This window comes from Clupea harengus, chromosome 7 (genome assembly GCF_900700415.2).
Source record: "Clupea harengus chromosome 7, Ch_v2.0.2, whole genome shotgun sequence".
In the NCBI taxonomy this organism is placed as follows: Eukaryota; Metazoa; Chordata; class Actinopteri; order Clupeiformes; family Clupeidae; genus Clupea; species Clupea harengus.
The window spans coordinates 22202989-22222988 of record NC_045158.1 but is presented as its reverse complement, the minus strand read 5'-3'; the positions used below and the strand labels follow the sequence as shown (position 1 = coordinate 22222988).

General features: G+C 44.8%; 1 protein-coding gene across 2 annotated transcripts in view; it reads left to right on the top strand.

Moving 5' to 3' along the window:
* Positions 1–20000, top strand: part of bicdl1 (BICD family like cargo adaptor 1) — a 48584-nt gene that overhangs the window by 17754 nt on the left and 10830 nt on the right. Inside the window, exons 3-5 of one of the 2 annotated variants that reach the window (XM_031570863.2) lie at positions 14484–14600; positions 14954–14965; positions 19598–19744. In XM_031570863.2, coding sequence (XP_031426723.1) covers positions 14484–14600; positions 14954–14965; positions 19598–19744 — 276 coding nt within the window. The remainder of the gene's footprint in view (positions 1–14483; positions 14601–14953; positions 14966–19597; positions 19745–20000) is intronic. The other variant, XM_031570864.2, reaches the window with a different exon arrangement.

The window sequence follows — 20000 nt, the reverse complement described above, 5'->3', positions numbered from 1 at the left end:
TTCCTGGTCTGGATCAGGGAAGAATTGGGACCAGATCTAATCTCTGTGTGTGTATCTGTGTGTGTGTGTGTGTGTGTGTGTGAGTGTGTATCTGTGTGTGTGTGTCTATATCTGTATGTGTGTGTGTATGTGTGTGTGTGTGTGTGTGTGTGTGTGTGTGAGTGTGTATGTGTGTGTGTGTCTATATCTGTGTGTCTATATCTGTATGTGTGTGTGTGTGTGTGTGAGAGAGTGTGTATCTGTGTGTGTGTGTCTATATCTGTATGTGTGTGTGTGAGTGTGTGTATGTGTGTGTGTGTGTGTGTGTGAGTGTTTATCTGTGTGTGTGTGTGTGTGTCTATATCTGTATGTGTGTGTGTGTGTGTGTCTATATCTGTATGTGTGTGTGTGTGTGTGTGTGTGTGAGTGTGTATCTGTGTGTGTGTGTCTATATCTGTATGTGTGTGTGTATGTGTGTGTGTGTGTGTGTGTGTGTGTGTGTGTGTGTGAGTGTGTATCTGTGTGTGTGTGTCTTGTTAAGAAATGCATAAGTGTGGCACCGATAGATAAATATTGTGTGCTTTTCGACGCCCGAGCTTTTCACGCGCTCTCACAAGTAATTACTACGGTTATCTGCCACGCAAATCAGAATACAACTTAGTTCGGATAAATCATGTCACATTATCTCCAAGCCTTTAATTGTATATTTCAGCCTAGATACTAAAAGGGATCAATCAGTGTGCCTACTGAGATCACCTTCAAGTACTCTCTTCTAGAATGAAAGAGAGGGACAACTCACCTGTTCCACGCAGTCGACAGGTTTTTCTGTGCCAAAGGTCCCCACCTCTCTTAGGTATCGGACGTTCCGGATCACAGGCTGCTAATCTGACCGGAGCGGAGCTTAACTCACTTCATTAACTGACGCAGAAGCGAGTTTTGTGGTATTTAAAAAGTACCCCAAGATTTAATGTCAAAGAGGTTAACAAGAATTTAAAGAAAAGAAAAAACAACAAGACTTGGTCCCCAAGTCGTCAAGCGCTCAGCAAAACAGTGTACAACCCACACAGCAAAAAGAAGAGCTCCTCTACATGCATTGAGCTCAGCTTTTAACTGCTCCTGCTTCCGTCTTTTCATCACGGACCTCTCCTTATAAGGTCACAAAATCTTCATTCCATCACACAATGCCCTTTGGCCATGTCAGGGTTTTTTAACAGAGGTGTGATTCATCTATAGGCCGGCTTCTAACAGCCTGCGTCCTCCTCGCGGGCCCCAAAGGGTACACTTCCCGTGTTTAACCGACTTCACAGTTTCAACTGGACATTCACAGCTTACATCAGCATTGTTTCCTCACAAGCATTTGCACTGAAATTGTTTTTTCAACAAGCAAATTTCACTCTTGATCATAGCAATCAGCCGCAGATATAGATTAGTTAAACATCACTCAAGCAATTACACACACTATCATATGATTATAAGGGATGATTCAGACATTCTGCAGTCATTTTAAAAGGCATATATTGGTTTAGATGATTATAAAGCATAGCTCCAGCAATTTCATAAAAGCATAAGTTTTTCATATGATTAATACATATTTCAAACAATCTCAGCAAAGCGTACATTTGTTAAATGAGTATGAGAATGGGATATGAGTGTGAATGTGAGTCTGAGAATGTATATGTATATGAACGCGTACGGATCCATGTCGTGGCTGTCAGGTTCATTCTTTCGTGAGTCGTTCATCACCCATCTCTTGGACCTGCCAGTCACGAGCCCCGATGGTACCAGTCCTTTCCACACATTCCCCAGGGACGTCTCCGGACAAGGACTTGTCCGCAGTGCCTCTCTCTCCAACACAAAGTTCCATTTCACAGCAGACACACATTCTCTGTCAGACCAATAATACTCATCCCATCCCGCCCGTACAATGTCACCAGCAGTGATAGGCACATGTTTATTTTTATTAACACATCTTCACCCCGCACCAGAAAAAATTCCCCACAAACAGTATGGATTTCCCCACGGACACCCAACAGTGTAATTCCCAACAACTCCCCGTTTTGGCTTAATTGTGGAGGGGCCATATCTGCTCTCATCGCTGCCCAAAAAGACCCAGAGTCCTCGTGTTTGTATACACGCACCATCGCAGGTCTTACATCAGTAAATTCTAGGTGGGCTCTTCCTTTCCAACCCTTGTCAAAACTGTAAACCAGGCTGGAACTTTTCAACATTGCTTCCACTTTGCTCTTATTCCAACGTGCATTCAGCCACGGTATCGAGTGCTCCCCACCCAGTCTAATGTAATGGATTCCCTTCCAATTTATCGGAATGGCCATCAACTCAAAACAAAGTTTTGATCTGATTTCCTGACCATTCCGAACAGTCACTTCGAGAAATTGCTTTCTCGTCTCATTCACGGGTTCAGAGACCCCTTTCACACTGGCTATCATACTTCTCCCATGCGAGACGAAATTAAAATCAGCAGCATGTCTTTGAGGCAGTCGCTGCTTCCTTTTGTGTTTCTGTCTGCGGGAAATCCCGGCTATTGGGTCGAGTATGCCTCGACTAGTTTGCATAATAACAGATGGTGCTGGCGCAATGGTAGACTCCCCGTCTACAACCCTAGGTTCCTGGTTTTCCTCACCGGCCAGTGCGCCCGTCTCAACTGAGCTATGCGTTAAATCGCCTTCAGCGGGCCTCGTGGTCGCCTCGGGATTAGATGATACCGTCATTTTCTCCCTCGATCCACTCCGCCTCCTTTGCTGAGTAAGAGTCAATTGTATGCCCACTAGGGGTTCCACTAATTCTGGAAGGGGTGGTTCCCCTTCTTGCGTCTCATTTTGCATTTCTTTTTCTTGCATAAGCGTTCGTGGCTCAGTGGTAGAGCACCCGTTACATATGAGTTATATGGTAATTTTCCTACACCGGTTCCTATTACCGTGGTCACCTTGGGATTCAATGGTGTCACAATCTTTTTCCCTTGACCACTTCCGCCTTTAGCTGATAGGATTATTTCATGTTCCATTCTTTCATTGTGACTTGAAAATTGGGTATAAATTCTCTCATTTGCTTTGCCACATTGTGCATCGTTAACACCCTCAAATCATCTGGAACTTCCCATTCCTTATTCTCACATCCGAGGACCAAAGCCTCCACATCATCACATGAACCAATTTTTAGTATTGTCAGACTGATTTGATAAAACCTGTTCCACAGGCGAGTTAGCTCTGTTTCCCATTGCAATCGTTCCATCTGGAACCAAAGCCTCTTGTAGCTCTTTTTGTCATAAAAAGAAGCGTTGGGGTTAGGCTGATCATCAGGCTGGATGTTTCCGGTGTTCTTCCACATTCTTCCTTCTGCCAGAGCAGGCCAATCTATAAACCCTGATTGTGGTGTAGAATAATTTGCCATGGTAATCTGTTCAAGTTCCTTTTCATTACTGTATCCGCAGGTGGTTTTGGTTTCTTGGCCTCTGTCTGTGTTAGACTGGCCAACCGCCCCCTTGGATCTTATACTACACTTCGAGAGTGTGTGTGTGTGTGTGTGTGTGTGAGAGGCCCTCTCTCACTTCAGTTTCCTGTGCCCCTTCAACAAGGGTTAACTTCCTCAGTTTCATCACCTTCTTGCGTGCTCAACATTTTTACTGTTTAACTCGCCAAATGGCTTTGCTAGTATTCCTATTAGAATCCTTCCAAATAGGGGATACACAATTGTATTGGGCAGTCACCCACAACACGCAAAAATCATAGGTGAAAATGTTTTATCAAACATTGTCTTACATGATATCATCAATCAATCAATCCTCACAATTGTATATAGCGCTCCTCTAAGTACCCGAAGGTGCTTTACAGAGTAGTTCAGTCATTCAGACACAGTCATACCGGTGGTGTAAGCGACATAGTCCACACACTCCAGCCATGTTAGTGTAGTTTTTACAGTGCATGCATTGCCCTGTATTGTTATTCCTTCGTTTGTTTCTTATACTTATATTATTCCTTGTACAAACCTCTGCGCTTAATTCACTTGAACCGTTTACTTAGAAACTTTGTTCCAAATCATGCCGACAACGCCCCTTTATACTTTTATTTTGCACTTTATGCATGGTATTTCCTTCAGGAATTGCATATTCTAGTTAGACTTACAAACAAACACATTCTTTTTAAATGTATTTCATGTTCTGGTATTCTTTTATGTAAATCATCAATTATTTGTCTTATTCCCTGCCTGGGGCTTAATAGACATTTCTCTGTTGTTCCTTCACGGACCAAATTTCTGCAACTTCTCCATTTCCCTCCACTTGGTCCTGTGAAGACAAACAGCTTACAAAACGTAACAAGAACAAAATAAAACATAAAACCAAAAACCCAACACAATTCAACTCAATTCAATTGAATTATTGAACCAATTCATTCAACTTAATTAAACTTAAAAAAAAAAACTCCAAACCTAAAATCAAAAAATATTAAATTATTAACACAATTTCAATTGATCAATCCACTTCAATCAATCAAAACAAATGCCAGGCTCCTACTTGGTTACCTAAATTTCCCTCAGGATTAATAAAGTATCCCTTTATCTATCTATCAACCTGATAGTGTGCCCTCTGGAACTCCAGTGGCTGCTTCCCCAATCAGAACCGAATCCTCCGCGCTCGCTGACACACTTGGTTATTAGTTCCACTAATAACTATCGTCCCCTAGACAAACACACAAGCATTGGATGTGACATGATTCTCCTTTTTACACGATGGCAGAGAAAACAGTGACTCAAAACGAGGGTCCGGGTTTTACCTCGTTCCTATCACTGCCAAAGAAATCTCTGCTAATTTCGCACCAAACTGTGCAAGTACGGCAGGCCGAAGTCTTTTATCGATGCGTATCAGCTATCAACTATCCGGGATGCGCTGTATCTGGGAGGGATGTACTGCACCCGTGTGCTTCAAAATGATATAATCATATCCAACAGCAATTATAATATCTTTATCTGGTTTGTGTGGTTTTATCTATCCCTGAATGATTTTGTCTTTCTTCATTCCCCTTATATTTGCACATGCTTCGCAAGTTCCTCTTATCGTCTTTTCCTCCCCAGAAAAGTGAAAAATTATATCTCATCAACAATCACTAATAATGAAAAATACAAATCCATGTTAGTAATAATAATAATAATAATATTGCTATCAGTACCCAACTCCTGTTACTCTCCATTTCCATTAAATGTAAAACGTTTTTCATTGCCTCCGCGTGCTCCACTATTTTAAAAAGCCATCTGGCTCTCAGCGCCTCTGCCACTTCTGTTTTGTGGTTTAGGCACAGGCTCTCCGTGTTCAATACACTGGCTGTGTTAGTTTCAAACTGGTTTGTGCATAAATCTCCCTGTTGTAAAGTGCGATTATGCACTGTAAAACATCGGTCTTCTGGTTTAGTTCTATTTCTATTTTCTGAATCAGCCTGAATTCCAGGCTTGAATCTAAATCAGTCGGTTAACATCTAATCCCATCAGATACAACACTCCCGGACTCATCAATAAGGGGAGGACGCGGATCTTCTCCCTCCTCCCACTCTGACACAACATCGTCCATCGTCTGGGGGTGTACGATCCTTCCTCAAAAATGGTTGGACTAGACCAAATTTAAGAAGCGCACCTTAATAGAACGCGAGTAGCTAATTCCGTTCCCCAAAGGTGCCTTTTCGGTCTAAACACTGGCCCTAGGCTTACCACGTATTTAGATCGTTCTTCTATTACCGGATAGGTGTACTTAATCGATTTCCTTATCTGGTGGTACGCCAGACTCTGATTAGGACCAGAAATCGGTTAGGTTCGTGCGTACGGTCTACTTATTACTCGCGATCATTAGCATTACCTCTCTACTAATGACCATTCATAGCCTACACGGTGGGCGCCATGCTAAGAAATGCATAAGTGTGGCACCGATAGATAAATATTGTGTGCTTTTCGACGCCCGAGCTTTTCACGCGCTCTCACAAGTAATTACTACGGTTATCTGCCACGCAAATCAGAATACAACTTAGTTCGGATAAATCATGTCACATTATCTCCAAGCCTTTAATTGTATGTTTCTCTTCTAGAATGAAAGAGAGGGACAACTCACCTGTTCCACGCAGTCGACAGGTTTTTCTGTGCCAAAGGTCCCCACCTCTCTTAGGTATCGGACGTTCCGGATCACAGGCTGCTAATCTGACCGGTGTAGTAAGGCGAGGTGTGTAGCGGGCCGCGGAGCTTAACTCACTTCATTAACTGACGCAGAAGCGAGTTTTGTGGTATTTAAAAAGTACCCCAAGATTTAATGTCAAAGAGGTTAACAAGAATTTAAAGAAAAGAAAAAACAACAAGACTTGGTCCCCAAGTCGTCAAGCGCTCAGCAAAACAGTGTACAACCCACACAGCAAAAAGAAGAGCTCCTCTACATGCATTGAGCTCAGCTTTGAACTGCTCCTGCTTCCGTCTTTTCATCACGGACCTCTCCTTATAAGGTCACAAAATCTTCATTCCATCACACAATGCCCTTTGGCCATGTCAGGGTTTTTTAACAGAGGTGTGATTCATCTATAGGCCGGCTTCTAACAGCCTGCGTCCTCCTCGCGGGCCCCAAAGGGTACACTTCCCGTGTTTAACCGACTTCACAGTTTCAACTGGACATTCACAGCTTACATCAGCATTGTTTCCTCACAAGCATTTGCACTGAAATAGTTTTTTCAACAAGCAAATTTCACTCTTGATCATAGCAATCAGCAGCAGATATAGATTTGTTAAACATCACTCAAGCAATTACACACACTATCATATGATTATAAGGGATGATTCAGACATTCTGCAGTCATTTTAAAAGGCATATATTGGTTTAGATGATTATAAAGCATAGCTCCAGCAATTTCATAAAAGCATACGTTTTTCATATGATTACAGTTTTTCTCGATTGCTTTGGCACATTTTTCCAATCACTGTTTACTTTTTCAAAACAGCTCACACACAGCCCATAACAGAAGATGAAATAACCAAAACACTATTTGATGTTTGCAGAATGACACCACCTTCTCAAAACGTATCACACACCCATCAAAACCAAACATTTCCATCAAAACCTACAATTTGTGCTCAATTGAAAATGTACGTTTTCTCATTTATTTAACAATGGATAACAAAATTCAAACTACAGCTATCAATATCAACCTCTGAATCCATCACTTCAACTTTTGTGCAACACCCTCACAGCATTGACTATTTTACCACTGACAACATACTACAATTTGGGTTTTGTACTGAGCACTCTTGACAATATACTGTCAGAAAGTATTTGAAATCTGATAATTTGTATACATAAAATATTGTAGTTCTGTTTTTGTATTGCTAAATACTGTAAAAGATATTCTAAACAAGGACCTGTCAACACCATTGATTTTACATTTGTTCTACTGTGTACAGAATGGCAAAGATTCTGACACAAAAATATTTATTGCAGTCATTTTTCCACATTAGATTGGATACTGTAAGAAGTCAAAATGACAGGTTTCAAGATACAGTAAAAAGGTAAATCTGTTCTGCAGTGAACAGTCTCCCCCTGCCACCAGTGTGGGCCAGTGTGTACCTCAGCCATAGTAGAAATAGAGGGGCCCCTGTGTGGCATTCATGTAAGATGCTCTAATGAAATTAGGGCAACAGTCATTGATCACGTAGTCAATCATGACCTCTCCATGAGAGAGGCTGAGCCGTCATACTGTCACATCAATTGTTTGTACGTTCGGCAATGACAATGACACTTTGCTGGCCTTTACAGTCAATTTACTGTACTGTGTTTCATTGTATTTGCACTCTTGGCAACAACCATTTCTATACTTTTGTAAAGTGTGTTGCCACAATACAATGTAGTACTGTAGTTTCACTAAAGTAATTTACAACATATACGGTAGAATTCTGATTACTGTATATTTACAGTATTTACAGCCTATTGCACTATTTCTGGTGGCAGCCTCCTCGATCCATGCTTGGTATCAAAATCAATCTATTGACCTCTTTTAGAGGTTGAGAACTACTTGATTAGTTGTGCACAGAGAGTTCACACAGGTGCTGACGATATTTAGAATATAGAGAGCAGTTTCAGTAGGCTGCTACTAAGTGTCTGCAATGTGTTGACATGGTTATTCAATAAGGTTTTGTGTCTTTCTCTGAGAAGTGTGTTAACTGTTTTGAAAAGTGTGTTAAAACTCAAAGAAATTTGTGTGAAAGCAATGAGAAATAGTTAACCCATTCGCCAGAGAAGACTCTTGCTGTGCAAAGAAGATGTGAGCATTAGATTAAGTTGACCCATGATTCGCTAAATGTGTGAAAACAATTGAGAAAAACTGTAATACATATTTCAAACAATCTCAGCAAAGCGTACATTTGTTAAATGAGTATGAGAATGAGATATGAGTGTGAATGTGAGTCTGAGAATGTATATGAATGTGAGCCTAACACGCGTACGGATCCATGTCGTGGCTGTCAGGTTCATTCTTTCGTGAGTCGTTCATCAGTCTATATCTGTATGTGTGTGTGTGTGTGTGTGTGTGTGTGTGTGTGAGTGTGTATCTGTGTGTGTGTGTCTATATCTGTATGTGTATGTGTGTGTGTGTGTGTGTGTGTGTGTGTTTGTGTGTGTGTGTGTTTGTGTGTGTGTGTGAGAGATCAGGGTCAGATCTGTTTCAGAGGTTCCCTGGGAATGCAATAGCTGTGGAGTTACAAAACTTGTTTTACTGTTGCATTTGACATTCATATTACAGTACAAAAGCACACACACATGTTTCTATCTGATGCCAGCCTGCATCAGATCAGACCCTACACCCCTTGACCCCATGCTGATCTGCACAGGACTGAGATGATGTGGTACTTCATGCTGTTGCCTCACACCTGTAGATCATCTAGCAAGGCGTGTGTGTGTGTGCGTGTGTGTGTGTGTGTGTGTGTGTGTGTGTGTGTGTGTGCATCAGCCCTCACACTCTGTGCTGTCATTGGGGCCGGGAGAAGTGGCTTTCATCTGCATACTAAAGGACAAGATGAGACAGAGAGAGAAGTGTGTGTGAGGAGAGGTGCACATCCAGACGTGCCGCAGCCTGTGGATCTTAGTGCTGACAGTGGATGTGTGTGTGTGTGTGTGTGTGTGTGTGTGTGTGTGTGTGTGTGTGTGATGCGAGCGCTGTGAGCATGGTGTAAAACAGTTGATGTGTGTGTGTGATGAGAGCACTGTGAGCATGGTGTGTGTGTGTGTGAGAGAGTGCTGTGAGCATGGTGTAAAACAGTGGGTGGATGTGTGTGTGTGTGTGGTGTGTGGTGTGTGTGTGTGTTGTGTGTGTGTGTGTGTGTGTGATGAGAGCGCTGTGAGCATGGTGTGTGTGTGTGTGTGTGTGATGAGAGCGCTGTGAGCATGGTGTGTATGTGGTGAGAGTGCTGTGAGCATGGTGTGTGTGTGTGTGTGTGTGTGTGTGTGTGAGAGAGTGCTGTGAGCATGGTGTGTGTGTGTGTGGTGAGAGTGCTGTGAGCATGGTGTGTGTGTGTGGTGTGTGTGTGAGAGAGAGTGCTGTGAGCATGGTGTGTGTGTGTGTGTGTGTGTGAGAGTGCTGTGAGCATGGTGTGTGTGTGTGTGTGGTGAAAGCACTGTGAGCTTGATGTAAAACAGCGGTAAGCTTCAGGAGTGCCCCCCATCTCACCCCACTCAAACGGAGAACTTGGGAAAAAACACTCCTTTGATGTTGATCTTCAGTCTCATGTTCCCTGGGTATGTCCCAGGTGTGTGTATGTTTCTCTGGGAGCTCTCTCTCTCTCTCTCCCTTTTTCTCTCTCTCACTCTATCACTCTCCCTTTCTCTCTCTCTCACTCTATCACTCTCTCTCCCTTTCTCTCTCTCTCTCCTTCTCTCTCCCTCTCTATCACTCTCTCTCTCTCCCTTTCTCTCTCTCTCACTATCACTCTACCTTTCTCTCTCTCTCTCTCACTCTCTCTCTCTCTCTCTCTCTCACTCTATTCCTCTCTCTGCCTCCCTCCTTCCCTGTCCATGGTGACGGTAACCGTGGTGAATAGGCTGTGAGTCTGTGACTGCTGGGTGGTGTGTGTCTGTGAGTCATGTTAGTGTGAAACCTTGTGATCTGACATTCTTACCCCACCACCACACACACACACACACACACACACACACACACACACACACACACCCTCCCCTGAGTCTCTTTTGCAGTGTTTAGACCAATGATCCTCCTCCAGTCTCCACATGATACACACTCCACTCTCCTCTTATTGACGTCACATTTCCTCTGGCTTCCTATCCTGCCCAGCTAGCGTCCCCATGCAGCTGAAGGCTAACCTGTCCAGCTAGCGTCCGCCTGCAGCTGAAGGCTAACCTGTCCAGCTAGCGTCCCCCTGCAGCTGAAGGCTTTTTTTAGGCTAGCCCTGTTGGCTGCCTTATTGATGCCAGTCGGCCTTGAAGTTTCTCCTCTCCTGGAGCTTATTCATTTAGAAGAGGCATGTCTCAGGGAAACCTGTGAGTGTGTGTGTGTGTGTGTGTGTGTGTGTGTGTGTGTGTGTTTATGTATGTATGTTGAGGAATCATGTTGGAGCTTATTCATTAAGAAGAGGAGTGTCTCAGGAAGACCTGCGCCTGGCACAGAATAGGGCAGAATTCCTTGCCTGACGGTTGTATAGCGGGGGAATGCTCTTGTTCTGTGTGTTAAAGCCTAACGCGTTGAGCTCTCTTTATATCTTTATATTCTTACAGCAGTGATATATTATCAGAGCTATTCCACAGTGTATGTTTGTGTGTGTGTGTGTGTGTGTGTGTGTGTGAGTGTGAGTGTGTGTGTGTGTGTGTGTGTGTGTGTGTGTGTGTGGTGTGTGTGTTGTGTGTGGTTCTGGGGAGCTGTACAACAGTAATGAGACATGGCTGGACTGGACAGAGGGGCAGAGACTCAGGAAACAAATGAACATGCCCTTAACCACTGCAGCAGCAGCGCACTGGAGTATACATCTAGGAGTAGACCTTACCGTTGCAGTGCACTAGCCTCTACATCTAGGAGTAGACCTTATCGTTGCAGTGCACTAGACTGGAGTATACATCTAGGAGTAGACCTTATCGTTGCAGTGCACTAGACTGGAGTATACATCTAGGAGTAGACCTTACCGTTGCAGTGCACTAGCCTCTACATCTAGGAGTAGACCTTATCGTTGCAGTGCACTAGACTGGAGTATACATCTAGGAGTAGACCTTATCGTTGCAGTGCACTAGACTGGAGTATACATCTAGGAGTAGACCTTATCGTTGCAATTTCACCGTTCAATCACTAAACAGCAGAGTCCTCCTATTCTCTGTTGGAAAAGGGTCTATTAACTACATGACTCTGTGTGAGTATAAGCATGTGTATTACTGAAACTATGACTCTCAGCTACTTTACATACCTAGTGTGCCCTTAACGTTGTTGTTAGCAACTTCTTTTGGTCTGATCTTCAAATTAAGCTTGAGGGTGTACGGTCATGTGAAGGACAGACAAACACACCTGTCACTCCCACTAGCCGTGCAGGCTGTGCATAATGCGTAGGTCTGTGGTCTTGGACAGAACACACTGCGTCAATGAAAGAAAAGCCTTCACAGCACGACACGGCCGACAATGTCGCCCAAAGAGGCCAATTAGCTTGTTAGCAAGCTTTTTATCAGTGCCAGCTGGGCTGTTGCTTTCTAGTTTTAGGAACTTCAGAATGCTATTTGCAGGACTGTATGCTCACTACAGTTGGCTTTGTATATTAAGCGCATGTTCTTACCAGATGTACTTTGTGCCAGGGTGAGGATTAGGCTTAAGGCCAAGGTTGTTTACAGGTAGTATTACACTCCTACATCAAAGAGTACATAGATAGTGGTGTCTGTGATACTGTAATAAGAACTCTCAGCATAAACCTAGTGCAAGCCAAAGAGTGTGACACTGAGGCCAAAACACACACGTGTGTGTGTGTGTGTGCGTGTGCGTGTGCGTGTGCCGGCGCGTGCACGTTTTCATATGCATGTGTATGTGTATGTACTGTAAGTACTGTATGTTCTGAAGCCTTGCCCTGTGTTCTAACTGCTTAAACTCCACACTGCCCTCTGCAGGTTGAGTCTGTCACTGCAGCCTCGCAGGCTCAGTGCAGGATAGGTGAACAGCCTCGTTAGTGGGTCAGCAGAAGCAGGACACACCCTGGCCCTCCACAAATAGACTGACACACTCCTTCTGTGGGCCTCTCACATACCCTCACTGACGTGTTAAATAATGCTTCAGATGAGGGTGCGGATTCACTCACACTTAAAGGTGCACTCCGCTATTTTAATCCAATACAAATGTTTTTTGAACTCAGCAGATTTCTCATCAGGGTCTTCTAGCTCTCCATTCTGTGTGTGCTTGCAGACAGCTGTGTTTGTACTCAGTCCTGGTTCTGTATAAGGGTGTAGACGAACTCTGTGTATAAGGGTGTAGACGAACTCTGTGTATAAGGGTGTAGACGAACTCTGTGTATAAGGGTGTAGATGAACTCTGTGTGTAAGGGTGTAGATGAGCTCTGTAAACAACATTGATTCAGGAGCACTGATGTCAGGGGGGTTTTATTGGCTGTTGAGTTCACATATCAATTATCTTTCTCAAGGATTGAGGACCCCACCTTTAAGATGATGGTGTGTCACTACTTAACTAACTAATGTGAGGGTGTGTATCCAGGAACACAAAAGATGAGATGTTTTAAGACGTCAGGCAGGGGGTGGCTCAGATGTCTAAACACATCACACACTCATGGTTATCGGCTTCCAGTGTGTGTTCTGGCTTGTTTTTGGAGCTGTGATTAGGAGAGATAGTGTCTCTCACCGCCTTGGAGTCTGTGTGTGTGTGTGTATGTGTGTGTTTGTGACAATCTCTCGTGTTCCTGTCATTGAAAGAGCGCAGCCGACAGCACTGGTGTACGGGATTCAGAGGTTGCTATGGTGACGGCCGGTGGTGGCGTGACTCTGGGCTTCCTGAATGCGGTCTGGCTTATGCTAATCAGGCCTCCCTCTCTCTCTCTCTCTCTCTCTCTCTCTCCCTCTCTATCCTTCTCTCTTTCTCTCTCCCTCTCTCTCTCTCTCTCTGTCTCTCTCTTTCCTTCTCTCTCTCTTTCTTCATCCCTCTTTCTTCCTCCCTCCCTCTCTCTCTGTCTCTCTCTCTCCTTCTCTCTCTCTCTCTTCCTCACTATCTGTCCCTCCCTCCCTCTCTCTCTTCCTCCCTATCTCTTTCTCTTCCTCACTCCTATTCTCTCCCTCTATCTTTCTCTTTCTTTCTCTCCCCCTCTTTCTCCCTCTCTTTTTTTCTCCCTCTCTCTTTCTCTCCCTCTCCCTCTCTCTCTCTCCACCACATCACACATACACACACACACACACACACACACACACACACACACACACACACACTATTATATGTACACACACATACTTTCACACAGACACTTGTACATATCAGACACAAACATAGCCTCTCCCTCTCTCTCTCTCTCACACACACACACATGCAGGCACGCACACACACACACACACACACACACACACACACACACACACACACACACACACACACACACACACACACAGGTTGGTAATTGCCAGAGATATTGTGATATTGCGCTAGGAGGATGTTGTTGTCCCAGGCGCAGCAGCAGCACAGACAGATGAGTCACCCTGCCTTCATTTCATCTCATTACACACCAGACAGCAGCTGCGTGTGGGCCAGAACTGGGCCAGAACTGGGCCAGAACCCAGACATAACTGGGCCCAGTCTGTGCCTATCTGAAACAGCAGAGAGGAGCATGGGCCTCGTGCTGGACAGTGACCTAGCACAGGAATGAACACAGCCGCAGCTTATCAGGGTTGGCAAGACTGGGTCGATAAGGGATAACATTTCATACTCAGCAATTACAACAAAGTGGATAGACATATGTATGTGCACACACACAGGCAAACACACACACACACACACACACACACACACACATACACACACAGAAACACGCAAACATACACACTCATGCACACAAGCATGAAGACACACACACACACACATACATATACACTACACACATACTTACACACACACCCACAGTACAAAGATGTGCACACTCAGGAGTCTCCTGGCCCAGAGCCCAGGCATGCTGTTACTCTGATTCGAAATCAGTCAGGTGCCCCCTGATCTCACAGCAGGACGCTGAAGAACTCTAACACTGAACACACAGGAGGGAGGAACACTTAACACTGATCTCACAGCAGGGAGGAACACTAACACTGAACTCATGATCATCAGGATGTTGTAGTTGGGACAGTGGCTAATCTAGAACAGGTCCTTTCCTGAGTCAGCAATCGTTAGAGATGTGGCTTGGTATGACTATCATTGACTCTCCCTCCCTGTCTTTCCCTCTCTCTCTGTCTGACTGTGTGTGTGTGTGTGTGTGTGTGTGTGTGTGTGTGTGTGTGTGTGTGCTCACAGGCTGCAGAGGTAGAAAGGCAGTTGTCCACTCAGGTCCAATCCTTGCGGGATGATTTCCGGGAGAGGAGCATCTCTAACAACCAGCACATGACACGTCTGGAGAGCCTACAGGCAGAGGTGAGGCATTGTGGGAAATGTAGTTTAACAAAAAAATGCTCTAAATCATTGTAGTTCTCAAAGTAAAAATTGTGTTGTGCTGTTAAAGCTACTACTGTAATGCATGTGTTTCTGCTGCACTTCTGTGAAAAGTCCTTACCCAGAGAGCAGCTGTCCCTGAGACGGACCTCAGGTCTGGCCCCTATCTGGTCCAGAACCGAACCGGGTCTGTACCGGATCTCAGCTGTTCTTTGTGGAGAGTTGTGGCTTGACACGTCTTACTCTAAATGCTTCACCTCTCTGACCCCTCTCCCTTTTACTCTCATCGTTCCCCTCTCACTTTAATCACCTCCCCCCTTCCCTGATTGGAGCAGCAAGGGCTAGAAGTAAGTGGTGCTATATTGCTATTGGTCCATCTGCATGCCTGTCATCCCTGAAAGAAAACAAAAAACTGACCTCAGGTTTGCACTGGTTTCAGTATGATAACAGAACACAGTTTATGCCAAGTAGTTTTTATGTCTATTATGTTATTGTGTCTGAAAATCAATGTGATGCTAACAAAAAGAAGTGGACATGCACACATAGGCACATGAGTTATGCTTTTCAATGTGATGCTAACCAAAAGAAGCGGACACATGCACATAGGCACATGAGTTTTGCTGAGTCATGCTCTGTCAGAGTCTAACAGTGGCAGAGCAGTGAGCATAACACCAGCAGTGCAAATATGTGGCACATCCCCCTAATATGTGCATGAACAGATAGCAGTGGAGACACAGTGTGTCCCTGCTGGCGTCTGGTTCCTTCAATGGGTCTGCCCATGATCAGGGCCGAGTCTGGATCCATTCAGGGCCACATCTGAGCCAGATCCACTCCAGAACCAGCAGCCAGTCGGGTTCCTTTCAGTGTAGTAGAGTCTCAGCCAGCTACACCCTCAGACAGAAAGAACCATCGAGTCTTTTAAACGCCAAACATTGTCTTTAGAACCCTTTGAAAAACATTTCTTCTTCATGACTAAAAATTGTTTTGTCATCTTAAAATTCCTATAAAACTGATTTCAAATAAGTGTCCCTTCCTCAGTGGGGTCCACATTAAGACCCTCTCTCTAAAAAAGGTTCTTCAGTAGAGATGAACCATGGAACCTATAAAGATTCTAGAAGGTTCTAGGAAGTATGTTCCATCCTTATTCTTTCTGAGAGTGGAGCCGCTGACCCTGGAGTAGACCCGTGCTAGACTGGGCCAGTGAGCTGCTGGCGGGGTCCGTGTTAGCGGTACCAGGACAGAGAGGAATGTGTGTGTGTAAGCTGAGGTCACCCGTCTTGTGTGTGTGTGTGTGTGTGTGTGTGTGTGTGTGTGTGTCTTAAGTGCAGTTCAGTTGTGCAGTGTGTATCCAGTGGAGCAGCCCCTAATGCTACGCATGCATTATGCATGCAGTGTGTCTGGGGTCGGGTCTGACTTTTTAGGGCATGTATTCATAATGTATACAAATTAGTACACGAGCCATAGTACACACCCATACCTCACATACTTACACACACTCACACACACTCACACATACACTCACTCACCTACTCACACACACACACACACACACACACACATACATACACTCACTCACCTACTCACACACACACACACACACACACACCATGTATGCAAACTACTGCGCGTGCATGTTGCTGGTGTTGTAAGTGTCCTGTAAGTGTGTGTCCTGTAAGTGTGTGTGGAAACTGAGGGGAATCCAAGCAGGGGGACAGAGATGGATGTTGAGTGGATACAAAAGATGAGAGATTGTAACAGCACAGCCTAAATGAGCCCTTGAACAATTACTCAGACCCAGTCATTAAAAGGGTTTCTCTCATTTTAGTTGCCATCCAATTTCACTGTGAATGTAACACTTGTCCAACATCAATGTTTAATAGCAATTCCGACGCATTAGACTTGTTAGTAATGCGTCACCCCAGTTTCCAAGAATCCATGTCCGGGGACAGAACTGGATAGTAAACCCTCACTCAGTGAGTCCACATGTCTCTATTGAGACATCCACACACAGGTCCCAGGCCAGCGTACAGAACTCAAACACCTCCTCTGCTCATTTTGATTAGGGAGAATTCTTGTAGTTAGATAAACGAAAGGATTGAGGATTGGTGGATAGGCTGTGTTTTGGTTGGTAGGGATTGGCCTGAGGGGTGTTGGCCTTACGAGCAGGTAAAGAGAAACATGCTGCAAACTCTCCTCACTGTGTAAGTAAGTGTTTGTAAACCCTGTGTGTAGATTCTGGTAAACTGTTTGGTAAACCCTGTAGGTTAGTATGTAGATTCAGTGGTTCCTGTGTACTCTAGGAGCTTTATCTGGACCGGGTCTGCGCCAAATCAGAACCATATCAGGACCGAATCTGGGCCAGACAGCTGGTTTCTATGTGGTGTTAATTATGGAAGTTATCAGTCTGGGATTTCATAGAGGACCAAGACCATTTGTGTATTTTTAGTTTGAATTGATGCTGTTGTTGTTGTTGTTGTTGTTGTTGTTGTTGTCATAGCTGTAGTTCTTGTTCAGTTGATTTAGGTCATAGAGTATGATTTCAGTAGATAGGCGTAAGTAACGTATCGTAACGGTGTTAATTATCGGACGGCGTGTGTTATCGGCAAACGTTCGCGTTGTCATGTGAATCCATTATTAAACTGAAGTTATTAAACTCAGCATTTTGATTGTTTAACAGAATGGCCGATGTTTGACACTGTCCGATAACTGACATAGGTACGCTAGTTAAACTGTAACAGAGATGTGTATATATGAAATAAATACACGCTGTGCCTAAAGCACACAGGGTTTACTGCACCAAGTTTGCCTCAGTTTGTACTGCTAAGTTATGAGATCCAGGCAATTAAAGGGTGAGACGTCTTAAAAAGAACACACTTTGGCATGCTCTTCTTCAAGTCTAATTACATTAGAGGAGGAATGAAAGAGGAGAGATAGATTGAAAGGGAAAGGGAGAGAGAGAGATGGAGAGATGGAGACAGGGAAAGTGATGGATGGAGAGAGAGAAATGGAGAAAGAGAAAGGTGGATGGAGTGAGAGAGAAATGAAGAGTGAGAGATGAGAGAAAGAGAGAGGCTAATTAGCCAAATTAGCCTGGTGATTGGTGGACCTGCAGTGACGGGTTGTCGTCGTGGCGATGACTCTGGAATTTGAGTTTATTTAGGGATCGATATGTTACTCCTCTTCCTCCTCAAAATAGTGCAGTGATCTGCTACTTCTCTTCCTCCTCAAAAGAGTCCAGTGATCTGCTGCTCCTCTTCCTCCTCAAAAGAGTCCAGTGATCTGCTACTCCTCTTCCTCCTCAAAAGAGTCCAGTGATTAGAGAGAACTTCAGATACACTATCAGTGACAGAGAGATGGAGAGAGAGAGAGAGAGAGAGAGAGGGGAAAGAGGGGGAGAGAGGGAAGTAGAGGAGAGGAGTGAGAAAGAAGGAGAGGTGAGAGAGAGAAAAGGGAGAGAGGAGAGGGAATAAGAGCTATGACTAAATTTAGCTCTCTTGCTGCAATGTCTGGGTGTTCCCAAAACTGCAGTGAGTGTTTCTGCCCAACCCCCCCCCCCCCCCGAGATTGATGGCCCCCTCCCGTCTCAGGAGTGTGTCATTAGATGCGATCAGACCTGGTTTTAGAGTGGGTATCAATCACTCCCGGCAGCTGCAGAAAAACACACAACTCTGAGTGCCTCTTAAAAAGAGCAGATTTATCATGGCCATTGTGTGGAGATGCTTCTGAGCCATGTGCCAGTTTCACACACCACAACACAACTACAGACCACTACAAAGCCACTACAGACCACTACAAAGCCACTACAGACCACTACAAAACCACTACAGACCACGACAGACCACTACAGAGCCACTACAGACCACTACAAAACCACTAGTGAGGCCTCCAGATGGACTCCAGAGAGCATGAACTCTGTGAGAAGTCATAGTTTGTGATTGTGGCATATGAAAGGTTCCTGTGCACTGAAGTCATAGTTTGTGATTGTGGTGCATATGAAAGGTTCCTGTGCACTGAAGTCATAGTTTGTGATTGTGGTGTATATGAAAGGTTCCTGTGCACTGAAGTCGTAGTTTGTGATTGTGGTGTATATGAAAGGTTCCTGTGCACTGCAGTGGGTTAGCAGATGTGGGTCAAAATGAGGGGGGGGGGGGGGACACACACACAACTCCAGCTGATGTTTGTTTAACGGGGAAAAGCGCTTAAGTGAGCCTGGCAGGATAGGCGAGCGCAGAGGATTTTAGGTCACACTGAAACATCGGCTCAGGATAGCGCCAGTGTGTCTACATCTGCACTAGCTAGGGAGACAGACAGGGTGGCGCACACACACACACACACACACACACACACGCACACACGCACACACGCACCTACGCACACACGCACACACTCACATGCTCACATACTTATACTCACAAAGTCGCACAAACATCTACAAACACACACGCACACACACACACACACACAAACACACACACACACACACACACACACATACTCACGTATATTAATTTACACACACGCCCCCTCTCTCTCTTTCACACACACACACAACCTTGATTTACTGGCAAAGTTGATGCAGAAAAAAGTGCTTGTCAGCGAAAATATTTAATTATCAACCAAACATTCCTGAAGTGTTGATCTGTTTGGTTCTGCCCACGCTTCTCCGTGGCAACCAGCATTCCTCCAACCATAGGAGACCAAGACCAGGGAGGAGGAGGAGGAGGGGTGGAAGGGTTACGCCCTCAGGGCATTCTTCATCAGGAGAACAGACACACACACACACACACACACACACACGAGTGCGCACACACACAAGCGCACACACAGGGGAAATTCCACTCGCCTGAAAGTCAGAGGGGTTTCCGTCTCGCACATAAAGTCTCAGTCTTCTCGTCTCGTCTCGACCGCCGCTGTCGTTGTGGTCCCCGATGCCTTTTAAACATGTCTGACCGGACCGTGATGCTCTGCTGCTGTTCTAGATAAAGATGCTGTCGGAACGTAAGAGGGATCTGGAACGGAGGGTGAACGGCATGATGGATGAGAACGACCAGCTGCAGAACACGATGGAGAACATGAGAGAGAGAACCCTCGTGCTGGAGAAGCAGTGTCACGGCAAGGACCTACAGGTGAGCGGGAGAACACGGAACGACCGCACTCTAACACACATACCACAGAAGCGCACCGAGCAAACACTACACACACACACACACACACACAGACACACACACACTACACACACACACACACACAGACACACACACACTACACACACACACACACACAGACACACACACACTACACACACACACAGAAAATACACACAACACAAACTCACTACACATATGGTACACACACAACACAACATACAAACTCACTACACAT